General features: G+C 52.6%; 1 protein-coding gene across 1 annotated transcript in view; it reads left to right on the top strand.

The window, feature by feature from the left end:
- The first annotated feature begins 11464 nt into the window (after window positions 1-11464).
- LOC133104246 (mucin-12-like) overlaps window positions 11465-26282 on the top strand; it is a 41402-nt gene continuing 26584 nt past the window's right edge. The window contains exons 1-12 of the mRNA XM_061209879.1: window positions 11465-11636; window positions 12046-12147; window positions 12606-12733; window positions 13038-13102; window positions 15591-15742; window positions 16118-16192; window positions 16284-16446; window positions 17139-17300; window positions 17980-18056; window positions 19929-20017; window positions 20186-20223; window positions 21448-21611. Coding sequence (XP_061065862.1) covers window positions 11465-11636; window positions 12046-12147; window positions 12606-12733; window positions 13038-13102; window positions 15591-15742; window positions 16118-16192; window positions 16284-16446; window positions 17139-17300; window positions 17980-18056; window positions 19929-20017; window positions 20186-20223; window positions 21448-21611 — 1387 coding nt within the window. The remainder of the gene's footprint in view (window positions 11637-12045; window positions 12148-12605; window positions 12734-13037; window positions 13103-15590; window positions 15743-16117; window positions 16193-16283; window positions 16447-17138; window positions 17301-17979; window positions 18057-19928; window positions 20018-20185; window positions 20224-21447; window positions 21612-26282) is intronic.

Genomic DNA, 26282 nt, shown 5'->3' with positions numbered 1-26282 from the left:
TGGTCCGTGTTAAACCTTTTCACGACCGTTTGTCTGGGAAGAGACTGGTTACAAGCTGATTCCCATGGGTTCCCTCATGCGGAACAGACTTTCTGATTCCCCGGAGACAGGGAAGTGCCCCTGGGAAGGGGTGGGCAGGGCAGATGCTGGGGTGAGGGGCATTGGGGGAGTGAGCCCAAGGTGCCAGGTGAAAGAGGCATCTCTTGAGTTGAAGGACCTGGAGGGTGTGTGATGGGCGGTGGTGAGTGTGTGGGTGGGTGGGAGGGTGGGAGCTGCGGCCGGGGGTCTTGGAGGTCTTCAGGGCGGCTGTGAGAGAAGCCACGCAGGAACTTAGGCCCTTAGAGGCCACCTCAGCCGGCCATGCCTTAATGTACTTCTTCCTCCCCTACCAAGACATGTTGGGGGCAGCGGCGCTGGCTGGGAGAAGCCAAGGGGAGAGGAGCCAGGACTGGGGGTGTGAACTTCGTGGCTTTAGGGACGTTATGAAAATATGTTAATTACAGACATTTTAGCCTTAAGCTAATACACAGAGAAAAGGAAGCTATGGAAGGGGGTCAACCTTAGGAGGGGTCCGCCCATCCCTGCTCCCCAGGCAGATGCTGAGGAGAGGGATGGTGGTGATGATGATGACAGTGATGAAGGACCCAGACATCAGCAAGGGCATTGCCTCTGTTTCTCCCGCCATGCCTTAGAGACAGCCACCCACACAAGCAAAGACCCCTGTTGGCAAGGTGCTCATAATTGCATGGAAAAGATCATGCTGAATCCATTAGCACGCCAAGGAGTCAAAAGCATCTGTCTTTGATAAATGCACAGAGCCATCAGGAGTGGGGAGGTCAGGCAAGTAGGGCCATTCCGGGGGACTCCAGGTCTGATGACACCCCAAGGCCCCCAGCCCCCCACTCGCAGAAGGCTCTGCTATTTACAAAGCCATTTCAGAGCATGTAGCCTGTATGACTCTCATCAGGACAATTATGAAAGGAAAGGAAGGCAGACAGGAAAGAGAGACTCAGAGAGGGTGAGTGACTTACCTGGGACCAGCATGACCCATGATTATATGATAATTAGCATGACCTCACCCATATGATACTAGATTTGTGCTGCCCTGACCCCGCACTGGAGGCCCTCAGCCCTCTGCAATACCTCCATCCCACTGCGTGCATTCTGGGTCCTCGGGGAGGGGTTCAGAAGTCAGATCAGGGACCGCTGGTGACATATGTGGTTTTCTTTGTTTCTCATCTGCTGCCTCCTCTTGGTACTCCAGTTCACCAAGAGGACTGATGAAGTCTTGGACAAGTGAACAGTGGGGAGAAGGAATGGCAGCCTGAGAAAGTAGAAAAACACTGCAGGGCTGTGCAGGGGAGTCGAGGTGTAGGAATGTCCCAAAGGTGAGGGGCATGTGCCCGGTGGGGAAAGCAGGTTGGTGAGGGAGTACCTTTGGGTAACAGGAGCATCAAAACCAGGTGGAGGCTTTTAGACACCAGAGGACCCTCCACGGACAGAGCAGGGGTGGGTCACCCCTGCCGGGACAGATGCAAAGAGGGACGTTGGGAGCCATCCTGGCACGAGGCCATGGGGGTCCAGCTGGGAACCCAACTTCCTTGGAAATGGAGAGGAAGGTCCCTCTTGATGATGGGCACCAAGATAGATGGTTCTAGAAGCTGCGTGACTGGGGAGCAGGAGATTCTTTTTGGTGATGGACAAAGGGCTCCAGGCAGGCCTGTTGAGCTTGGGGTGAGCATGGAATTTCTGGATGGAGCTTTCCTAGAGGCCTGGGACTCAGGAAGGAGGACAAAGATAGGGACATGGTCTAGAATTCTCCATTCTCCATGTGCTGCAAGGGCCGCAAAGACCACACAACACCGGGGATCAACATGAGGGTTGGAGTCTGTGTCCTGTTTTGTGTACATGAAGTTCCAAAGTGTTCCTAGGAAGGGTGGGGGAGAGGAGCTGCTCAGGATGGCAGCAGGGAACAGGGACAAAGTGCAAGGGCCCCAAGGGGTCAGCGTTCTGGAGTCCAGAAAGGTGAAAGTGGAAGTGGAAACGTTCAATGTATAAAAGTGTGGTGAAGGCCACAACAGATTTGTTCACAATAGACAAAGGGGCAACCTTTGAAACGTAGGTGATGTAAATTTAGAGCAATTAAAAGGAAGCAGTGTTTTACGCAGAGTAATAAACTTACTCATTCAGCAAACACAGGAGACCTGGCTCTGCCCAGGTAGGTACTCTGAACCAGGCAGGATGAATAAGCCAGTTTATAGTCTTGTTTATTAGACGGAAACACGGGAACGGGGCAGAAAGAACCACAACCCAGGACTGGTGCTGAGGCTCCGAGAGGGGCCCCAGTGGAGGAGGGTGAAGGGGGTGCCACTCAGAGGCTGTCCGCCTGGGCTGATCCGGGAGGCTGTAGGGAGAGGTGACACTGGAGTTTGCTGGCTGACGGGGAGTACAGGGAGGAAGTAGTAATAGATGCTCAAAGGCTTTAGACAGTTTCAGAACTGACAAAGCCATACGTAGCTATGGACAGAACTGGAATAGTGACAAACAGATTCCCTGGGTACGACACATCAGGAAGCCATGCCTCCCGTTGTCTGGGTATGACACTAATGATCAAAACTGCTGGTGTTCATTGAGGGCCTACTATATGCTAGACAGTGTTCTAAATGATATCTCAGTTAAATTTCCCAGCAATCCTGGGAAGAAGTACTGTTACTGATTTCTGTTTTATACATGGGGAAACTGAGGCATGGAGATGCTAACTAACTAGTTCAAGGCTTCCCACCTATCAGGTGGAGGAGCCAGGATGGGAACCCACGCTGTCAGGCTCCAGAGCCCACATTCCTTACCACTCGCTCTAACTGGGGGTATCCATGTGTGTTAGTTTCCTGAGGCTGCTACAACAAATTACCATAAACTTGGTGCTTCAAACAACAGAAATTTATTCTCTCATAGCTATGGAAGCCAGAAATCCGAAATAAGGTATCATCAGGGCCTGGTCCCTCCAAAGGCTCTCATTGCCCCTTCCAGCTTCTGGTGGTTCTTGGCGTTCCTTGGCTGTGTGGCATCACTCCAACCTCTGCCTCTGTCTTCTCATGGCCTGCTTCCCCGTTTGTGTCAAATCCCCCTCGCCTTTCTCTTATAAGGACACCAGTCATTGGATTTAGGGCCCGCCCTAAATCCAGGCTGATCTGATCGTGAGATCCTTACCTTAATTACATCTGTAAAGACCTTATTTCCAAATAAGGTCACACTCAAGGGTATGGGGGTTAGGACTTGGACGTATCTTTTGGGGGGACATAATTCAACCCACTCTACCATGCTTCTACAGCAATCAGAGCAACAGCCCTTCAGGGAGGCAGTGGGCAGGGGCAGGGGCAGGGGCAGGGGCAGGTGGCTGCTGGTGCTAGAAAGCCGGGAAGCCCATTCATTCGCCACAGGTGTGTGCAGGGCAGGGGGTGGGGGGCGGAGGCAAGGTGGCCCCAGCCTTGTCTCACCCCTAAGGCGACTCTGCCAGGTGGGAATGACCTTACAGAAAAGGAGACAGGCCCAAGTCACTGAGGTCGTGTGTGGCAGGGCTGAAAGTACACCCAGGATGGAGTGACACAGCCTAGTGGCCCCCACATGGCTTCTCTTGTAGGATATTCTAGAACAGTGGTCCCCATCCTTTTTGGCGCCAGGGACCAGTTTTGTGGAAGACAGTTTTTCCATGGACAGGGGGTGGGTAGCAGGGGGATGGTTCAGGCGGTAATGCGAGCAATGGGGAGCGATGGGCAGTGGCAGATGAAGCTTTGCTCGCCTGCCCGTGGCTCACTTTCTGCTGTGCGGCCCAGTTCCTAACAGGCTGCAGACTGGTAGCGGTCCACGGCCCGGGGGTTGGGGACACCCCTGTTCTAGAATGAGAAGGGTGGTGAAGGCAGGCATCATTCATCCCCATTTTCCGGGGGAAATGGAAGTTCAGAGAGGTTAACTGCACAAGATGCCGTAGCTGGGTAGCACCTGCCCTCACAGGTGTGCCCCCCGCTCCACACCCCACCCTTCAGGGCTGTTCCCATGGACCCCGCTGAATCACCACAAGCAGAAATGTGTTTTGGAGGTGGTAGGAGGGGACCGTCTTATATCGAGGTGGCGATCTTCAGACTTGTCCCAAGGTGTTTTCGAGGGCTTTTTCCCAAGAATGCCACCAAGTGAAAAACTTGCCTGGCAAACCAGCTGCCTAACTCAAATGATTATCTTTTAAAGAAAGAAGCAATAAGAACTGTACACAGGACAAGAAAGTAAAATTTTACTTGTTTGGTAGGAGAGCTGGTGTCTTGGATGGCTAGTGCAACACAGACATTAGATCATTTTTGTTAAAGTATTTTGATCACAAATGTGTGGGGAATCCCAGCTTGGGAATTATTAGTGATTTTGCATGTGTTCTCCAAGGTACTGGGCACACCTAAGTTTTAATTTTTACAGCATATGCATTTATTATGTTTAGACATTATATCATGAATGCCTATTTATGGTAGAACATTTAGAAAATACAGACAAACAAAAGGAGGAAAATCTCTCTTAAGTTTACCACTCAGATAAACATTGCTAACATTTTGGTCTTTTTCTGAATAGGTATTTAGATTTATTCTATGGGCAGTCTCTGTTTCAATGGCTGATTAATATTCTATTTTATGGAATACCCTAGTCATCTAACCGGTCTCCTATTCTTTTATTCTTGGACAGGTTTTCCCCAATTTTTCATAGATAATGATGCAATAAACCTTCTCGTAAAAATTTTTTTAAAAAAATCTGCATCAGATTACTTTAGGGTCAGTAACTAGAAGTGGAATCATTAAAGTGGTATGACTCTGCCACGATCCCTGATGCACATTTTCAAATTATCCTTTAGAAATATGATACTAAGCTAACGTCCATCAGCATCTTATTCCCCAGCCAATACCAGCTACGTTACTTAACATCACAGAGGGGGGTGCAATGTGATAAGCTTACCAGTGAAGTTGACCATTTTCTACTCATAGGCTTATTGGCCATGTAAATTGTTTCTGTGGAGAATGTCTGTGTTTTTCCTTTGCTCAGCTTCCTGGTGGAACATCTTCTGACCCTGGAGGTTGACTTTGGGGAAGGAGTTTGCTCAACTTCTCTGCCGCATCCTTTGGGGATGACGTGACCACCAGAATCTCAGGCTGGGAAGGTTCTGAAGCTCTTCACAGGGCACTGTCTAGGGTGCCTTTTTCTTGTCCCTCCCAGAAATGAGTGAAAGCCTTGGGCACAGAGGGGGTTGCTGCCAGGAAGTTGGGGGATACGGCAGAGCCTTTATCTTGAGGGTCTCAGTTAGATAGTGAGCAGGAAAGAACAGCACCAGGGAGGAGAAGAAGGGTGATTAGGAGGCAGTGGTGTCTTAGGACCTGAAGGAGATGAGAAATTCCAGGAGGAAAGGCAGCCTGGTGAAAAGGACAGGGATTTGGGCACTCAAGCTGGTCGGCAACTATAGCGAAGACGTGGGTGGCAGTAAAAGGGAGTAAATGGTGTGAATTCAGGAATAAAGACCAAAGAGAGCCTGTCCAGAGGCCATGCCAACGAGTGTCCTGGCCTTCACTGGGGCCCCCGGCGTCCCACCATGTAACTGCCGTGGGCTCATCAATCAATCCCCATGCCTCTGCCCTCACTGCCCTTCACTCCAGGGCTCTGCTCCTAAGGCACAGTTGTGACCATGGCCTTTTGCTGGATGTTCTCCACTGTTGCTGAGTCAAGTCCAGACCTGGCTTCACACCCACCTTGCCAGCCTTCCTTCTGCCCCCTCTGGTCTCTCAGTATTTAGCTCCACCCCCAAACATGTACTCTGAGCCTCCACACATGCTGTTCCCCCCGTTTGAAACATTTTCCTTGCTCTTCGCCACTCGAGAAACCCTTTTCTTGTGCTAAAAGTAAAACCTACCTTCAGATTGTGTTTGAATTCTACCTTACCAGCTGGGTGAGCTTGGAAAATATTTAACCCTTAGAACCTCAATTCAGGTGTGAAACAGGAATATTCATGTCTACCTCCCAGGATTACATTAAATAACTAAGAAGAAGTGTCAGGTAGACTTTCCAGTATTCATTCACTCCTTTACTCAAGATGTGCTCATGGAGCACCCACTCTGGTTCAGGCTGAATGGGGCAGAAATATTCTCTATGTTCTCAGAGAGGGGCAAAGGGCATTACATACACAGTCATTGAGTTACAGTTGTGATACGACTACACAGGAATTTGATAGGCAGCCAATAAATGTCACCTCTCCCCACCCCTATTCATTCTTTGTGATTCAGTTAGGGACACGATCATAAATTGCCTTTATATGCTTTCTCATTGTTTGATGTGTCACAACAAAAACAGTCTACTTTTATAACTTAAAAAGTCCAGTAAAATTTGTCATGCCTAAGTCCACAAAACCCCTTCTTTTTAAAGAAGAAGGGAAAAAGACAACTTCGATATTACTTTGTTTTCAAAGCCTTCTGAGAAAGGCAGAGGGGTGGTTCCCTCCCTCTCCCACCCTGTTGACTCCCACTGTCCCTTCAAATGGGCCTTGACTGACCCCGAATTGCACTGGGGGGCCAGGACCCCCCGTGAGGGGTAGGGGCTCATTTGTCCGCCAGGGGACGTGCAGGGGGTATGTGAGTACAAATATCAGCTTGAATTTATGCAGGAGCGCCAAAGGAAATGAACATGTCTCAGGGTGCCCGGGAGGAATGTACAGGCAATATTGGGCAACAGTATACATATATATTTGATGTGGAGGCATTCTTATTTAAGGTGTTTGCAGATGACACTGTGGGTTGAGAAAAATCATGTATATGTATATATGTGTATATATGTATATATATGTGTGTGTATGTATATATATGTATATATATACATATATATGAACATACAGATTTGTCAAAATCCACAGCCATACAACTAACAATTCAAGTCATAAATCACATCAACCCCCAGAATATTAGCTAGTGATACTTTGCCCTATAAATAAACGACTATACTAAACAGAAGAGACAAAGGTCTAGATCACCACTGGTAAATTATCCAAATCTACAGATGCCCCTGACACTTCCTATACCCTGAAAAGGAAAGCCATGCTTCAGTGTCATAGGCTGACTAGCTATGTCCCAGGCAGCCTGGGACAGACTGCCACTAAACTCAGTAACAAAATCACAGACCAAAGTATCATCTCTGAGTTTTCCCAACCCACTGTGTCATCTGCAAACGCCTTAACCAAGAATGCCCACAAAACAAGTCCCGGTGACTCCAATACACTTCTAGTGGTGATGGACCATCAGCCATAATTACTACCGGGCAATCCACTTTTCCAACAATACTCGAAGAATTATCAACTCCATCTGCCACCTTCCATACTACTGATAATATAAGAGCTTCATCACCTTCTGGTTCTGGTGAGTCAACCACCACTCAAGTCTTTGGACAAACAGCCATGACATTCACTAAAGAAACAATTCTCTAGACACGTTTCAGATTTGTTAACAACAGTCCTCTGACCACCTATACCACAGATGATGGAAGAACTGCATCCCCTTCAAGTCCTCATCAACTGTCTACCACATATTTTATTCCAGCAGAGACAACCACAACTTGCAATCCAAGTTCTGCTTCCAGCGAAAGCACTGTGAGTTCCACCACGACTTCCACTTGGTCAGAATCTACCGTCTCTTCTGAGGGTTCCCACACCACAGGTGCTGCGAGTTTAACCACCACTTCCGGTTGGTCTGAATCCACAGTCTCCTCTGAGGGTTCCCTCACCACAGGCTCTGGGAGTTCCACCACCACGTCTGGTTGGTCTGAGTCCACACTCTCTTATGAGGGTTCCCCAACCACAGGCCCTGGGAGTTCCACTACCACTTCTGGTGGGTCTGAATCCAAAGTCTCTTCTGAGGATTCCCCCACCACAGGCCCTTGGAGTTCCTCCCCTACTTCTGGTTGGTCTGAATCCACAGTGTCTTCTGAGGGTTCCCTCACCACAGGCCCTCGGAGTTCCACCCCCACTTCTGGTTGGTCTGAATCTACAGTGTCTTCTGAGGGTTCCCTCACCACAGGCCCTCGGAGTTCCACCACCACTTTTGGTTGGTCTGAATCTACAGTGTCTTCTGAGGGTTCCCACACCACAGGCCCTCGGAGTTCCACCACCACTTTTGGTTGGTCTGAATCTACAGTGTCTTCTGAGGGTTCCCTCACCACAGGCCCTCGGAGTTCCACACCCACTTCTGGTTGGTCTGAATCCACAGTGTCTTCTGAGGGTTCCCTCACCACAGGCCCTCGGAGTTCCACCACCACTTTTGGTTGGTCTGAATCTACAGTGTCTTCTGAGGGTTCCCACACCACAGGCCCTCGGAGTTCCACCACCACTTCTGGTTGGTCTGAATCTACAGTGTCTTCTGAGGGTTCCCTCACCACAGGCCCTCGGAGTTCCACCACCACTTCTGGTGGGTCTGAATCCACAGTGTCTTCTGAGGGTTCCCTCACCACAGGCCCTCGGAGTTCCACCACCACTTTTGGTTGGTCTGAATCTACAGTGTCTTCTGAGGGTTCCCACACCACAGGCCCTTGGAGTTCCACCACCACTTCTGGTTGGTCTGAATCTACAGTGTCTTCTGAGGGTTCCCACACCACAGGCCCTCGGAGTTCCAGCACCACTTCTGGTTGGTCTGAATCCACAGTGTCTTCTGAGGGTTCCCTCACCACAGGCCCTCGGAGTTCCACCACCACTTTTGGTTGGTCTGAATCTACAGTGTCTTCTGAGGGTTCCCTCACCACAGGCCCTCGGAGTTCCACCCCCACTTCTGGTTGGTCTGAATCTACAGTGTCTTCTGAGGGTTCCCTCACCACAGGCCCTCGGAGTTCCACCCCCACTTCTGGTTGGTCTGAATCTACAGTGTCTTCTGAGGGTTCCCTCACCACAGGCCCTCGGAGTTCCACCCCCACTTCTGGTTGGTCTGAATCTACAGTGTCTTCTGAGGGTTCCCTCACCACAGGCCCTCGGAGTTCCACCACCACTTTTGGTTGGTCTGAATCTACAGTGTCTTCTGAGGGTTCCCTCACCACAGGCCCTCGGAGTTCCACCCCCACTTCTGGTTGGTCTGAATCTACAGTGTCTTCTGAGGGTTCCCTCACCACAGGCCCTCGGAGTTCCACCCCCACTTCTGGTTGGTCTGAATCTACAGTGTCTTCTGAGGGTTCCCTCACCACAGGCCCTCGGAGTTCCACCCCCACTTCTGGTTGGTCTGAATCTACAGTGTCTTCTGAGGGTTCCCTCACCACAGGCCCTCGGAGTTCCACCCCCACTTCTGGTTGGTCTGAATCTACAGTGTCTTCTGAGGGTTCCCTCACCACAGGCCCTCGGAGTTCCACCACCACTTTTGGTTGGTCTGAATCTACAGTGTCTTCTGAGGGTTCCCTCACCACAGGCCCTCGGAGTTCCACCCCCACTTCTGGTTGGTCTGAATCTACAGTGTCTTCTGAGGGTTCCCTCACCACAGGCCCTCGGAGTTCCACCCCCACTTCTGGTTGGTCTGAATCTACAGTGTCTTCTGAGGGTTCCCTCACCACAGGCCCTCGGAGTTCCACCCCCACTTCTGGTTGGTCTGAATCTACAGTGTCTTCTGAGGGTTCCCTCACCACAGGCCCTCGGAGTTCCACCCCCACTTTTGGTTGGTCTGAATCTACAGTGTCTTCTGAGGGTTCCCTCACCACAGGCCCTCGGAGTTCCACCCCCACTTCTGGTTGGTCTGAATCCACAGTGTTTTCTGAGGGTTCCCTCACCACAGGCCCTCGGAGTTCCACCACCACTTTTGGTTGGTCTGAATCTACAGTGTCTTCTGAGGGTTCCCACACCACAGGCCCTCGGAGTTCCACCACCACTTCTGGTTGGTCTGAATCTACAGTGTCTTCTGAGGGTTCCCTCACCACAGGCCCTCGGAGTTCCACCACCACTTCTGGTTGGTCTGAATCTACAGTGTCTTCTGAGGGTTCCCACACCACAGGCCCTCGGAGTTCCACCACCACTTTTGGTTGGTCTGAATCTACAGTGTCTTCTGAGGGTTCCCTCACCACAGGCCCTCGGAGTTCCACCCCCACTTCTGGTTGGTCTGAATCTACAGTGTCTTCTGAGGGTTCCCTCACCACAGGCCCTCGGAGTTCCACCCCCACTTCTGGTTGGTCTGAATCTACAGTGTCTTCTGAGGGTTCCCTCACCACAGGCCCTCGGAGTTCCACCCCCACTTTTGGTTGGTCTGAATCTACAGTGTCTTCTGAGGGTTCCCACACCACAGGCCCTCGGAGTTCCACCACCACTTCTGGTTGGTCTGAATCCACAGTCTCTTCTGAGGAATCCCCAACCACAGGTTTTCAGAGTTCCACAAGCACTTCTGGTTGGTCTGAATCCCAAGTCTCTTCTGAGGAGTCCCCCACCACAGGCCCTTGGAGTTCTGCCACCACTTCAGGTTGGTCTGAATCCACAGTCTCTTCTGAGGGTTCCCACACCACAGGTTTTCAGAGTTCCGCCACCACTTCTGGTTGGTCTGTATCCACAGTCTCTTCTGAGGGTTCCCACACCACAGTTGCTGGGATTTCTACAGCCCCATCAAGCAATGGAGAGACATTTACTGGCCCAGCTGGATCAAGACAGACTGCCACTGTTGTCACTCAGAAAACCACAGATCACAACACCATATCTGATTCTCCTCAGCTCATGGACTCACCTACAACAACAGTTTCTAAAGGATATGGAAGTCTTGGGTCCACCTCACGTCCAGTGGAATCCATTACCACATCCAGTGGTGATGAACAAACAACGACATTTTATATTGTGGAAACCACTGTGTCCACGACTCTCTCAGCGCCATCAACACACACACTCTCCTGTTACTCTTCATCTTCTTCTATACCTTTAAGCTCTGAGCAACTTTCTACCACCATCTCCAGCACTGGACACAGCACAACAGCAATTACTGAAATGGCCTCGGTCCTCACAACCATTTCTGAATCATCTAAATCAACCATTTCGTCTGGAACTTCCTATCCTGGGCATTATGGTAGCGTTGCTTCCTCTTCAAGCTCCAGCCAGCTGTTTACCACCCCCTCTGTCTCTGCACAGACAACCACAGGCCTCACCGAGGAAACCACATTTTCTACCTCTACTCCTGATTCATCAAAACCTACAGGTACCTTGAACAGCACTGTTACTGAAGAGAATGAAATTTCTGCTTCCGCATCAAGGCCTAGAGAATCCTTAATCACTTCTGGTGGTGACGGACACATGACCACATCTTCTCCTCCAGGATCCACTTTCTACACAACCTCCACAGAGGGGTCTACACCATCATTCTCTACCCCTTCTTTGCATAGTACATACAATGCAAGTCCTTCCCCATCAAGCCCCAGTGAGACCTCCACCCACATTGTGGTCTCAGAACATATCACCATGACTGCCAAAGAGGAGTCAACTTCTGGCTTTTCTCCTCCTCTGTCCTCCACTTCACCTGGCTCCACTGGTGCTCCAGTCCCTGGTTTCAACACCACTTCAACTCTGCGTCCCCCATTCACTGGTGCACACACAGCTGTGATGACAACCCACTCTCCAGCTCTGACACCAAGTAAGTCTCCTTGTTTGTCACTCTCTGGGTTCCTCCTGCTCATCTTCCCTTATCAGCTCATCAGTTTTGTACTCCTTGTGGTCTTGTTCCACACTTCCAGTGCCTTTTTGTTACCAATGTACATCACCCATGCAGATGATGTTGCTCCCTTTTGATTTGTAGGGCCCTTGTTTTCTTTGTGTGTCCTCTTTTATCTCTTGCTTCCTTCCTCTCTGTTGTCCCTCCTCCTTTCCCCACTCTCTCCTGGGGGCTGAGGTGGTGACAAATGGATCTCGGTTGCTGCATGATCATCTGGTCCCATCCCCATCTTTCAATGCAGTGTCTGAATGATGGGACTTGGAACAGGAGTCAATGTTTTTGTGTTTTGGGCTTCCATGGTAACCTCTGTGAATGTTCTACCCCTTCGCAGGGCAGTGCTACAATGGGGCCACTTGGAACGGAGAAGAATGTGCCTGTACCCAAGGCTACTTTGGTTACCAGTGTCAATCCCCCTTGGAATACTTCTTCATAGGTAAAGACCTTTTTTGAGACTTGTAGATCATCCCCACATCCCTTAACCACTTAAAATAGGAGGGCAGCACTGGAAGGGTCATTTGCTACCACTGCTTAATTGTGCAGGTAGAGGAGAAAATGTGACTTTCACCCAGGCCAAAACGCAGGTAGAACATGGACCTTCTGCCTCCCCCTTCTGGGCCCTTTTCACTAGCTAACCTGCCTGTCTCATCAGGATGATCATCTGGAGGCCTCCACTTAGGTCTCACTGGGTTGTGATCCTGGCCACTAGCTCCTCCTGGTATTCAGAGGCAAGGGGCAGAAGTTTCAGCTACTCCTACCTGCCTTTTGAGTTTCCATCCTCCCTCCTACACACTTCCTCTACTTCCACAAAGCCAACAGATGAAGAATTAACTAATCCTGGAAGGCATTACTGGGAGGTTGCTGTCTCATGCATAATCTGTCTTCTTCCCACAGAAACCCCGAAAAAAATCAATGCCACTGTAGAACTGAGAGTGAAAGTAACTAACAGAAATTTCACAAAAGACCTAAATAACATATCCTCCCATACATACCAGAATTTTGTTCAACTATTCAAGAGTCAGGTAAGAGCAGAGGAAGCCTAGATTCACCAGTGTGAGAGGGGATGCCAGGGCTCATCTTGACTTACTGTTCAGGGCTTCTCAGCTCTTGGGTCCCTTCAGCCTAAGTCCTGAGGCGGGGGGGGGGATCTTCTGAGAGCCTCCTTCCTTGAGCCATACCCCTCCAACACATCCTGGAAGAGGGAACATTCCTCTGCCTTCCCTTCCTTCTTTCCTATGGGCTAATACAGGGGCTCCTTGGGGAAAGAGAACAGGGGCTGCTGCACACTCCAGGCTTCTATGAGCTCAGCTGTCTTGTTTCTTTCAGATGGATAAATCTTACGGGAGCAAAGACTTTCCACAATACAGAGGCGTGATCATTAGGAAACTACTGTGAGTATGGGGGTGGAGAGATTTATAGACTGTGGGAAGCTCCTTCTCTCTTGCCTGCTCTCCTGTCTCCTCCTATCATGAATGATTAGAGTATCAGTACCTGGCTGGGTCAAAAAGGCCCCCAGCTCGAAGGCAACACCTGAGGGCTCTGAGACCATGCATTCATTCATTCAGCACTCATCCATGTAACAAACTAGTATTGAAAGCCTACCCTGTGCTAGGTGCTGGGAGCACAGTGGTTCTGGTCTTCATGGAGCTTAGAGTGGCAGAACACAGGTAGCAGAGTGGCTGTGCAGTCTGTCTAGAGTTATGGTAAGGGACACACAAGGTGCAGCGGGAGAGATCCTGAATGCAAGCTCAGTGAGATGGAGGGAAATCTTCCTAGAGGAAGTGACAGCTAAGCTGAGGCTTGAAGGATGAGGAGAAATGAGCCAAGTAGAAGGAAGGGAGGAGGAGAGTGTTACAAGTGGAAATCAATGACGATGAACCTAGAGGTGAGAGAAAGGAGGGTAGATTCCAGGAACATAAAGCACACTTGGCCGCTTGAGGACAAAGGGGTCGTGGTGGGAGAGGAGGTTAGAAAGGTAACCTGTGCCAAGCTATTTAGATGTGAAGCATCAGCAATTGTAGCCCATTGGGATAGTATCCGATTTGCACTGCAGACAACTCAATTTGGCTGCAGGGCTGAGAATGGGTGGACAGAGGAGGGAGGTGATAGTAGCCTGGACCTGAGAGGTGATAATGAAGAAGAAAAGTATCCAGTGTGAAAGGTCTTTAGGGGGCAGGACCAGCAGATCATAGGAGTTTGATGGGTGTTTGGAGAAAAGGAGGAATGACACCAGATTTCTGGGCTTCTGGGAGTGCGGGGTGCCCTTTGCTGAATTGAGGAACGTAAGGAGGAGCAGAATGGGAGACGAAGACGATGAGTTTGGCGTGGGGGCCCAGCCACGTGGAGTGGCTGAGTGATGGAGCAGCTGATGGTCAAACATGTGATAGGAAGGGTCTACAGTGGAGGCACTGGTGTTGGCATCCCTAGATAGACATCTCTGGAAGCCCTGGGAGTAGACCAGATGGCCGGGGCCGTCGTCACAGCACGGAAGTGAAGATGTACCAGGGAAGGAGCATGGGAAGCCCCAACATTAAAAGGATAGGCAGGAGAAGCAGAACTCTGAGAGGAGAGTGCAAAGAAGCAGACAGAGGGGTGGGAAGGGAGCCTGGGGGTGTCAGGTCCCAACATGTCAAGGGCCCTTTGGGTTCCATAGCCTAGTGTTCTCCACCCCCACCCAGCATCAGAGCCATTGTCTCCGTCTCCCTTCTGGCTCAGGATTTTGCTGTTTCAAGTCCTCCTGGGTCCTGCTCCTGACTTCTCTGTCACAATGGCTGTGACTAGTGATGGACCTTGTGTCAAGTTCTCTCTGCTGAGAGCATTGCTGACTGTCTAACAAGAAGCTTCTGGGTTGAAATCCAACATTTCTAAAGAAGCTTCATGTTTCTTCATTTCTGAAAGCTTATTTTTTGGTTTTGAAAATACAATCCAATAGCTTCTACTTTAAATTTTTTAATTAAAATTTTGTTCATTGTAGTAAAATACCCATAACATAAAATCTGCCATTAACCACTGAATTCGCCATTTTAAGTGTACGGTTCAGCAGCATTAAGTACATCCACATTGTTGTACAACCACCACCGTCCTTCTCCAGAACTTTTTCATCTTCCCAAACTGAAGCTCTGTCGCCATTCAACAATAACTCCCAATTCCTCCTCATCCCACCCCTGGCAACCACCATGTTACCTTCTGTCTCTACAAATTTGATTACTCCAGGGACCTCATATTACTACTCATAAATACTCATACAGTAGTTGTTTTTTTGTGACTGGCTTATTTCACTTAGCATAATGTCCTCAAGGTTCATGCATGTTGTTGCATGTCTCAAAATTTCCTTCCTTTTTGAGGCTGAATAATATTCCATTGTATGTACAGACTACATGTTGTTTATTCATTCATCCATTGATGGGCACTTAAATTGCTTCCACCGTTTAGTTTTTATGAATAACACTGCGATGAACATGGGTGTACAAATATTTCTTCCTGCCTCTGCTTTCAATTCTTTGGGCTAGATGCCCAGAGGTGGAATTGCTGGACCATATGGTCATTCTATTTTTAAGTTTTTGAGGAACCATCATACTGTTTTCCACAGTGGCCGCACCATTTTACATTCCCACCAACGATGCACAAGGGTTCAATTTCTCCGCATCTTTGCCCAACAGCTTCCATTTTTAGGAATGAATTCCGCCCATTGGCATATATTGTTATCACAGGTTTACTCTGTAGCCTCCCTCTAGGTTGTTAACTGCTGGAGGGAAGAGTCTCTGTTCTGTCCTGCCTCTGGGACATATAGCTAATTTTTCTCATCACCTCTTTTGCTTCTTGGGCCCTGCTTGCTGGGAGGGTGGGCAACACAGGGTAGCTGATGATTCCTAATTCCAGCAATGGCAGCGTCATGGTGGAACATGAAGTCGTCATGGAGGCAGACTTCACTTCAGAGTTTCAGGAGCTGTTTGCAAACCTCACTAAGATCATAAAGGCCAAGGTTATGAATGAGACCGGAAAGCTACCCAGTAATTCTGAAGCGTGCAAAAGTAAGCCCACCTAAAACCCCTTGATGTTGGTAGGGAAAGGATGGGAGGGGTCGCTTAGGGAGGTCTCAGCCCCATCCCCACACCTCACATCTCTCTTCTCTTCCGGAGCTCCAGAGACCTCCCTCAAGGAATCCAGAAGTCAAGCCCGGATACCTTCCCCAGACTGTGCTGCACCCAGAAGTCCCTCCCAGCCCCGGGCTGAGGTTGTCACCAGCCCTAATGTCCCCATCTGAGCCAGCTCACAGGCCCAGCTGCATCTAGGGATGGGCCAAGACCCTACTAGTCTTGGCCCCAGCAAGGAGGAAGGGAAGGCTGGCTGCCCCCAGGGGGCAGAGGTGCCATATCTATTTTGTTCTTTCCCACCACCCTGTGCAGACATCTCACTCCTGTGCTACAGTGAGGAGGACACCTTCGTGAATGAGACCGTGAAGCTCGGCTTTGACCTGCAAGGTAAGCAGCTCAGTAGAGTGTGGATGGTAAACCTGGGGGCTAGAGGGCGTGTTCACCAGGCTGACGCTTCCTGCCCGTCCCCCACCCTCAGAGCGATGCACTCAGAATGCTGCGAAGGAATTCGCCCAATTCTACTATGTGGATGATCTGAATGCGAAGCTGGCCTGTGTGACCAAGTGCACCCCGGGGGCGAAGTCGCAAATGAACTGTCACCACGGCAGGTGCCAGCTTCAACAAAGTGGCCCCCATTGCCTGTGAGTGCCTGTTCCCTCTAAGCCCAGCACCTACCCTCTCTGGTGGCAGGGCCCCACTCTCCCGACAGTCACCCAAGGGGGCAGGGTGGGGGTGGGCAAAGCTCGCAAGGCACCTCCTCCCCCCTCCTCTACATCCCCCTTTCTTCTACCCAGGTCTCCCATCTTCCACCCCACCAGAGGGAGAGGGAGGTGCAGATTATAGACACAGGCATCGTAGGACTGAGCAAGCCCCTTCCTGAAAAAAGTTCCAGTTATCAATTTCCAAATCTATATCTATGGATCTCTATCTCCATCTGTCATTCATTTCCCTGACACTATCCCAGCCACCGGGCCATTATCACCTCCTGCTGTAGCTGGGACGCTACATTTGGGAGATCATAAATTAAAGTACAAAATATAAAACATGGTAAAACAGGCTGTCAAAGTGCCAGCTACTTAGTGTTTAGATGGGTGAACATCACCTGTTTGGGACGAGGTGCCCGGCACTCTCGGATTCTGAATTCCTGCTCCGCAGATCTGTGGTCGCTGCACCCCCTCCCCGCCCCTTAGCCTTGGGAGTCAGGGAGAGCACCCAGCAACTGTCCTCAGAGGGAGAGCTGGTTTCCTGTGCTTTGGCATTGATTTTTTTCTTTTGGGAGACTGGGTGGGTGAGGGATGCTGGTGGGCTGGCCTGAGCTTGTGTGTGTCCCCAGGTGCCTGAACTCGGACACGCACTGGCACTGGGGAGAAAGCTGTGAATTTAGCACCAGCAAGAGCATGGTGTATGGGATCGTAGGGGCCGTGGTGGTGCTACTGGTGGTCTCGGTGGTGGTTCTGGCCATCTTACTCAGCCAATCCCAGAGAAAAGTGCACTGGTGAGCTTCTGGGGCTGGGGCTGGGCCTGGGGAGAGGGGACCACAGTCAGAATATCCTGAGGCTCTGCTCCTTCCAGCTGAGTAGTCAGTTGAGGCCCAACAGGGGTGGGTGGGGCCCTGCCCCTCCCAGTCCCTCACAGCTCCTACCAGCCCCTCCCAGCTCTGGGTCCAGCAAAGGGCAGCCTGCCGATCTGATAGGACATATCCGTTTGGCAGAGAAATGGAAACAAAAAACATATGTACTGAAATTGGATTGTGTAATGAAATTACCTGGTGCTTGTTATCACCTTGGCTTCCCTAGAGCAACACTGCCACACTAGGACACTGGGAAAGGCCAGTGTCGCTTTCCCCCGATTGTAAAATGCGTAAGATCCACCTGAGAAGGTTAATGCCCAGCACAGCACCTGGCCGCCAATCGAAGGGAACTGCCCTGACTCTAGTCCAATGTCCCCATCTCACGGATAAGGACACTGAGGCCCACTGAGGAGTTGGGGGGTCCAGGCCATGGTGACATCCCCAGGAATGCTTTTTGTTTTCTGCCGCTGCCGCTGGGGGCAGTCACCTCCCTGACTCAGGGCTTGGCCAGGACAGCCCCTTTCGGAAGCCCGAGGTCCAGAGGCCTCTGAGCCCCCTCCCCTGCCTCTCTGTCACGAACTGCTCACGGCATTTCTGTTGGCAGGCAAGAGTACAACCTGTCTCGAGACTGGCAAGAAGAAGATGTCCCTGGCAATTTCCAGAGCACAGGCGTCTGGGAAGGTAGATGTCATCAGGGGCCAGGATGGGGTGGGCTGGAGGGGGGAGAGGTGCCAAAGTCGGACTCAGTGGGGTTGTGGGTGACACGCACGCACATCCTGCCAGGTCGCCCCGCATCTGCTGCAGTAGCCAGGCTCCTCTGCAGCCTCCTGACCCCGAGCCTCCACGGGCAGCCCCTGCTGACCCTCCGGCCTTTTCTCGTTCCTCCCTGTCAAGTTCTGTGCGCTCCAGTCTGTGGCCCATGCCTTTGCATAGACTGGGCTGCTTCCGGCGGCCTGAGTCTCTGCGCACCCGCATCCCACTCTGTTTCCAAAATCCGGTTCATAAGCTGCCCCTCCATGGAGCTCCACATGGGTTCAGCCTGCTCTGGCTCCCAGAGCTGCTCACGGCCCTGCACCCAGCTGCGGTGGAAAACCCTTCCCAGTACTTCCTGACAAACACGATGGAGGGATTCCAGGGATGGCTGAGAGCCTGATCCTGCCCCCCGAGACCACCCCCAGCACATCAGACGCACACAGTTAATAGGATGATAGGGCCATGGCCAGGGCTTGACGGGGCCTAGATATACCTGCCCCAGCCCACAGTGGGGCGGGGGTCAGACGAGACTGCGGAGGGGCATCCCCTGAGCTGAGAGCCAGGGCAGTGGTGGGGAGTAAGCCATGTGTTTCCTGCTCCCATGAACATACAGCCCAGTGGGCAGCGAGGCCTTGTCCCGTGATGGGAAGGGAAAGGGCTTTCCAGGCAGGGGGCCCTGCTTAAGAAAGAACATGGAGGCGGGAAAGAGCACGGTCTGTGGGAGGTCTGACCCCCCAAGGGCGGGTCAGTGGGATGGGAGGATGACAGAGCCAGGTCAAGGCTGGTCAGTGGGCCATGATGGGGGGACCCACGGGAGGGGCTTGAAGGGAGGGGGACCAGACTTCGTTTTGAGCAGCTCACTCAGGAGGATTTAAGGGGGACAGCATGAAAGTGGGGAGTCCAGGGAGGGAGAAGCACAGTACCACAGGCGAGGGACGATGAGCCTGAGTGGGGGTGGTAGGGACCCCGAGGCATGGACAGCAGATGGCATAGCTCAGATGCCAGTGAGCCAGACAGGGCGTGTTGTTTGCAGGCTCCGGGCGGGGATGACAGGGCGCAGTGGGGAGAAGCAGCAGGTGGGTCGTGCTGGGCGGGGGTGGGAGGGCAGGGTACAGGGAGGGGGAGGCACCCCAGATCTGGCCAGCCCGAAGCCTGGGGACAGGCCTGCAGCCTGTGGGCAGCAATGGGAGTCAACTCAGCCCAGCCCACGCTGGGGAGACAGTGGGTGGGTGAGGAGGGCAGACGGCAGGGCCGCAGGGAGGATCTCGAAGGAAGCAGCAAAGGAATGTTCTGGAAGATGCCAGGAGGACCCGGAGCCTGCGGCCCGGAGGCCGAGGAGGGAGTTTGTTTGCAAGATGGGCACAGTGGGTGCTGGACACTTGCCAACTCAAACAAGAGATTCCAGGCACAGCTGCTTTCTGTCTGCTGTGGCTGCCGTTGGCATGAGGAAGTGTGCACGGTGACCCCAAGCAGTCCCGTCCTCCTGCCCCACCCAAGCCAAGTGACCCTTGGGCCTGGGGCCTCTGCTCACCAGCCACGACTTTTGACCCCAGAGCATGTCGGAGGGCTGCTGCTCTGGTCCCCTCCTGTTCCTGCGTAACCCTGGGCCAGCTCCCCAGGTCCCCTCCCGAGTCTCAGACAAGCTGCGCTGTTGGGAGGACGGATGGGCAGCGGGAAAGGAGTTTAGGGCAGCTCTGGGGCTGACTCTTCAAACCTGTTCCTTTTACTGGAAAATATCCCTCCTCTGGGCCTCTTCAGCTTCCCCCAGGCTCACTCTCGCCCCGGTACCTCTCCCTACAGGTCAGAATCTGCAGGGGGACACGTTTGGCCTTGAAAATGTCTACAGACACTTCCAGCCTTCCCTGCAGAACGTGGACCCCACCACAGAGGTGACTCAGGAACCGCCCCCCCCAGCTAGGGGCTGCTCCCCTGCCCCCCACCCCCTGGGGCTGCCGGGGGAGGGTGGGGCGCCCTCGGCCCAGAGGCAGGTCGCTCCCCGTGGACGCAGCCATCACTACTGGCCCCCTCAGACATACCTCCTCTCTCCCACCCCCCAGCTCCACATTCAGAGGCCCACGGTGGTGACAACTGCTCAGTGAGGGGGACGTGGGCTCTCACCCCTCACCCAGACCTGGACGACGAGATAGCGGCCGACAGAGCCCTCCCCAGGCCCCGGGGCCGCCAAGAGGAATCAGACGTCAGGGCCCGAGGACGGTCCTCCCAGGGCTGCTGGGTTTGCCCCATCCTCACTGTTGTGACCACCCTCTGCTCCCTTGCCCTCCATCCAGGAGCCCCAAGGCATCTTGTTTGCTCTATGGTGACACCCACTCTGGAATTTCCTACCATAAAAGAGCAAGTCTTAAAGCGCAGAGTGTAGCCTGAGTGGTCTCCTCGCCTCCCCTGCAGGGGCCTGGCTGCAGGCCTGCATGTCTGGGAGGGTCCTTCTCAGGAGAGCACTCCTTCCAAGGTTGGAGAACAAATCTCGGCCCCTTCCTGTGCCCCACGTGTGGGGCTGGGAGGCCCTCGTCTGCTCCAAGCAGGGGCAGGGGCGGGCCCACCTCTGCCTGAGGTCTCTGCGGCAAACAAGCTTAGGGTCACATCCCGGGAGGGAGGAGTGGGAGCCCCCAGAAAGGCCAGAGAGTGAGTGCTTTGCCCTGCTGACCTTGAGAGGGGCCTAGGTCACTCCCGATGACCAGAGGGGCTGTGCTTACCTGTGAACCCACAGACCCAAGAACTCTCAGCCATGCTGGGGCTGGGCACTGGCCCAGCTGCGTGCATGACCTGCACCCCGTGACCTGGTGGGGTACCCATAGCGGCAGTAAAGCTGGCTTGAGAAGAGGGGAGAGGGGTCTCATTCCCTGGGGCTGGAGTCGAAAGCAGGGCACCCTTCTCCTCGGAGGCTCAGGCCCACCCTCTCCTCCACCTTCCACCTCCCTCCAGGGGTCCCATTTGTTCTTCCAGTCTGCTTCAGGCCCTGTGCCTGCCCCTTCAGAGCGGTGACAGATCTGATGGCCTGTGTGCCTACGTGCTGCCCGGCCAGGGAGGGGCTCCCCTTCCCTCTGCCCTTTGGCCTGGAACAGGGCTGAACCTCCAGTCATTAGTGAAGCTTCCAGACTGCCTCAGATGACCCCCAGCTCTCTGGTGTCTCAGGATCAAAGGGCTTGGGGCCCATTTATTTCTGGGATTTCTTGACCGACATTCATTTCGCCAATTCCCGAAAGGGTGAAAGGCAGGTGCGCTGCCTTCCAGACTCAGTCACCAGTCTCCAAAGTCGAGACTGGTGACAATGACACTCTGCCTGCTGCCTCTGGTCCTTCAGCTCCCACCCCCACATGGTGAATGACGCCCGCCCACCCACTGCCCTCACAGCCCCAGCCCTGCCATCTCCTGGACCTGCCCACGCCCAGGGAGGGCTGTGTCTTGGGGCCACAGTTGGGGGTACCCTCAGCCACCTGCCCCTCGCCTACTCCTCTCCCTTCCCCCGTGAGATTTGGGGGAAGAGCCAGGGCTTTGGGGCTCATCTGAGTTAGCCTTAGCCTCTCTGAGCCTCAGTTTCTGCTCCAGAAAGTGAGAATAAGAAAACTGACTTGCGGACTTCCCTGGTGGTGCAGTGAATAAGACTCCATACTCCCAGTGCAGGGGGCCCAGGTTCAATCTCTGGTCAGGGAACTAGATCTCACATGCATGCCACAACTAAGGAGCCCTGGAGCCACAACTAATGAGTCCGCCTGCCTCAACTAAGACCTGGTGCAGGGCTTCCCTGGTGGCACAGTGGTTAAGAATCCGCCTGCTGGGCTTCCCTGGTGACGCAGTGGTTAAGAATCCGCCTGCCAATGCAGGGGACACAGGTTCGAGCCCTGGTCCGGGAAGATCCCACATGCCGCAGAGCAACTAAACCCGTGCGCCACAACTACTGAGCCCGCGAGCCACAACTACTGAAGCCCCTTCAGGGCTTCAGCAGGCACAGCCCCTTATTTATTTTTTAAAATAAATGTTAAAAAAAAAAGAAAGAAAAAGAAAACTGACTTGTCGGGGATGGAGAATCAGACAGAATCCCCCAGGCACGATCCCTGGCACATGACGGTTTCTCAGCCAATGGTAGGGTCTGTCCTTACCCCACGAATATGCCCCTCCAACCCCCTCTCACCTCCCACCCCTGCCCCAGATGCCCGGGTTCTCCCTTACATGACACAAGACAAATGTCTTAACATCTCAGCTCTCTCCGACTCTTGTCCTGGCCATTTCTGCATCACCCCATCCCTGCCTTGTGCCCTGAGGATGGCACAGGGCTGTCAGGCATCCCGGAATTAGGTGAAGGGCCACTGCTTTAGCCAAATGGGCACAAGATAGGGTTTGGGGACAAACCCTAACCCTAACCCAGATTCTAATCCTGCCATGAAGCAGCCGTGTGCCATGGGGCAACTCAGTTTGTCTCTGGCCTCAGTTTCTCCCCCTAAAGGACAAAGGTTGGGGCCTCTAGGATTCCTTCCCACTCAGCTGCCCTGGGCTCCATGGCCGTAGGACTGGGCTCAGGTTGGCAGATGATGATAGCGGGTCCTCGCTGAACCCTCCAGGATCTACTCTGCCCCTCACCTGCCCCCAGAGAAAGAGGGAAGGGAACAAAGGCTGAAATCAAACTGTGGGCCTCGGGATTCCCACCCTCTAGGGATGTCATCCTGGGATCGCCTGGGTGAGGGGGGAAGGGAGTTTGGGGGCAGAAGTGGGGGGCTCATGCTGGGCCCTGTAGATGTCATTCAAACAGCCACGTCCTGGCCTTTGTCCTGCCCTGAGCTCACGACCCCAGGAGCAGTGTGGGCTCCTGACACCCTGTCCCCGACCCTGGACAACTCTCCTTCAAGGAGGAAATGGGGTGAGGGTGGGGGAGAAAGCACACCTAAGCATAATCATGGAGCCTGTGGCCTCCTTAGTCCAAACCTGCCCACAGGAGGCAGGACCTTCTCTGGGGGCCAACCTGAGGGCTGACTGGGCAAATGAAGAGGATGGAGGTGGGAAGAGGGGGAGGGAGGCTGGGGCAGGGTGGAGAAGTGGACAAGCTTGGCTTGCTCTAAAGCGGGGGGTGGTTCACTGATTTGAACCCTGCCACCCCTTGGCATAGATTCCCAGGGTAACAGCACCAGGAGCTGCTATCTTATCTGTAGTAAGACTGACACGCTCTTTCCCGGAACCTTCAATGCCTTCCAGACTCTTAGTCGCTTATCTCTAATGGTGGCATTTTGGGCACTGTGATGTGCCTTAGGGAAGATCTTTCCAGCTCCCTCTCATCCCTCCACCCTCCCCTGCCCCGCCCTCGTTCTTCCTGCTTCTCCCTTCCCTCTTTCTGGCCCTCTCTTCCCTTCCCTCTCCCTTTCTTCCCCTTCTATTCTCCCCACCTTTCCCCCATCACCCCTTAGCCTCTAACCACATTCTGCACACTGGGACTCATTGCATCTCTGGCCTCAGTCTCCCCCTCTGTGAAATGGAGCCTTTCAGACTCTCTGCTCCTGTTCCCCAGGATTCTGTGGCCCTTTCTCTGGGCCTGGCACTCACTGGTCTGGAGACCCCTGGCCAGCTTTGAGTGGCATCTGACTCTCCCATGTTTCTTCTCTGGGGACCCGGAACCATATGCCTCCTCAGGCTATGGGGCTAAAGATGGCAGGACGGGGTGTGGGCCTTGAGAAACATCCTGGTGGCCTGTGCTCGGCCTTTCCCTTTCCCAGAAGACACACCCTCTTCCGCTGTCCCCGCTTTCAGCTCACCCCAGTTATATTGTACATGAAAGAAACACGAACCATTTCAGCCCAGTGCAGCCCTGTCCAGCCTTAGCAAGTGCCTTCTCGCCTTCCACACGAATGGGACCAAGGCCTGGTTGCTCAGTCCTCTGTCTATAGCAGGTCCCTCTGTCCTTTCCTCCCTCCCCCTTATCCTCCCCCACCTGACATCATCCGACCTGGGCCCTTTCATTTGCCCCTGGTCCCTGTTTCCACCACTATCCTACCCTTGTCCTCCTCCTGGGGAAGATAGACTCAAGTGTCTATCCCTCCCACACCCCCTATCCCACCCCGAATAAGGCCCACCTCCTCTGAGGGAGCTTCCTGGGGGGTCTCCACTAACTTCTCTCCCTTAGGAGAACCAGCACCCTGCCCCAAGGTTGCACTATTGAGGTGGAACCAGCACCCTGCCCCAAGGTTGCACTATTGTTTCTTGGCTGCTTCTCCCTTGTTGCTGCATCCCCTCTCTTCCCTGATTAGCAACTGTTCGAATCCGTCCTTTGGGACTCAGGGAAGGTCGTGGAGGCTGGAGTCTATTCCCTACAAACCAGAAACGGGGGACACAGAAAGGCTTCCATGTCCAGGGGCTCCACAGGGTCCTGCTCAGTTTCAGGGAGGCTGTGGCAGTAATCTGGGTGGGAACTGACAGCAGTGCTGACCTGGGACTTACAGGAGAAATGGAAAAAAGTGGACCTGTTCAGGATCTACTCTGCCGGAAGCTGGCTGACGGAGCAGGTGAAGGAGGTGAGGGGGAAAGAGAACTAGGATGCCTTCCAAGGTGCTGGGCTTCAGCAACTGGTAGAAGGTTGCTTTCTGAGAGGTTGTCTAGCATAGAAGATAGAAGTCAAGAGTTCTCTTTTGAACAAGGCTGGGATGCCTAGATCATCACGTGATGTCTGCCATTGAGAGGGGAGGCCAGAGCAAGAGATACACAAGGGAGTGGTCAGAATGGCCAGGGGTGTTGGGGGGGGAGGGGCAGGGGGGCAGGGAGGGGGCGGAAACTGAGGGAGTCCAGCAACCCAGAAGCCAAGGGAAGACTGTTTTTCAAAAGACAGGGGGTAAAAAAAAAATAACAACAAAATAACAAAAACAAACAAAAAATAAACAAGAGGGAAGGGGTATAGGCAGAGATAAAAATTCAAATTACAGGGAGTTCCCTGGTGGTCCAGGGGTTAGGACTTGATACATTCACTGCATGGCCCTGGGTTCAATCCCTGGTGGGGGAACTAAGATTCTGCAAGCCTCGCGGTGCAGCTAAAAAAAGAAAAAAATTCTAACTACCAAGAGGTCCTATCTTTAATCCATTACCTGGCTCCTGTCCATTAGTCTTCTAGGGCTGCCGTAACAAAGTAGCACAAACGGGGTGACTTAAAACAACAGAAATTTATTGTCTCACAGTTACAGAGGCCAGAAGTCCAAAACCAAGGTATCAGCAGGGCTGTGCTCCCTCTAAAGGCGGCAGAGAGGATCTGTTCCAGGCTCTCCCTGGGCTTCAGGTGATTTGCTGGCGATCTTGGCATTCCTTGGCCAAGATGTAACCACATCACCCTGGTCTTTGCCTTCATCTTCACGTGTCCTTCTCTGTGTGCGTGTCTGTGTCCAAACTTCCCCTTTTGACAAGGACACCAGTCATTTTGGATTAGGGTTTATCCTAACAACCTCATTTTAACTTAATTACCTCTGTAAAGACTTATCTCCAGATAAGGTCAGGATTTCAATACATCTTTGGCTGGGGGTGGGGGTGGGGGTGGGGGGGGGGCACAATTCAATGTATAACAATTGCCAAGAATCAAGAAGCTAGATAGCACATTGGGTGTGGGAAACAGACACGGCTGCAGAGGGGCAGAGGGAATGCAATTGGTATAATTCTATAGAAAGAAGTGACACGGTATTAAATACTTATGCCTTTTCACCAGGCAATTCCAATGTTTAGGGATTTACCCTATAGGTACACTCACAGACCCATCCAAGGTCGTGTGTAGAAGGATATTCAGATTCCCTGCAGCAAAGGAGAAGACTTGAGTCTACTGGTTTTCTATTGCTGCCCTGACAAAGTACCACAAACTTAGTCAGTTAAAACAACACCCTCTGACTATTCCACAGTTTCGTGGGTCAGAAGTCTGGGCACAGGCGTGGTTCAGCTGGGTTCCCAGCTTAGCCTCTCACTAGGCTGAAATCAAGGTGTCAGCAGGGCTGTGTCCCTTGCTGCGGGCTCTGTGGAGGAACCTGCTTCCAGACTCATTCAGGTTGTTGGCAGAAGAGAGTTTGCCGGGAGGCCCCTCCACCTGCAGAGCCAGCATTGGCGGGTCCTCATGCTTTGAATTTCTCTGATTTCCATTTTGCTCCTTTCCTCTGCTTTTAAGGGCTCATGTGATAACATTGGACC

Source organism: Eubalaena glacialis, chromosome 13, assembly GCF_028564815.1.
Source record: "Eubalaena glacialis isolate mEubGla1 chromosome 13, mEubGla1.1.hap2.+ XY, whole genome shotgun sequence".
In the NCBI taxonomy this organism is placed as follows: Eukaryota; Metazoa; Chordata; class Mammalia; order Artiodactyla; family Balaenidae; genus Eubalaena; species Eubalaena glacialis.
The sequence above is the reverse complement of the archived record's forward strand: the minus strand, read 5'-3'. Positions and strand labels throughout refer to the sequence as shown.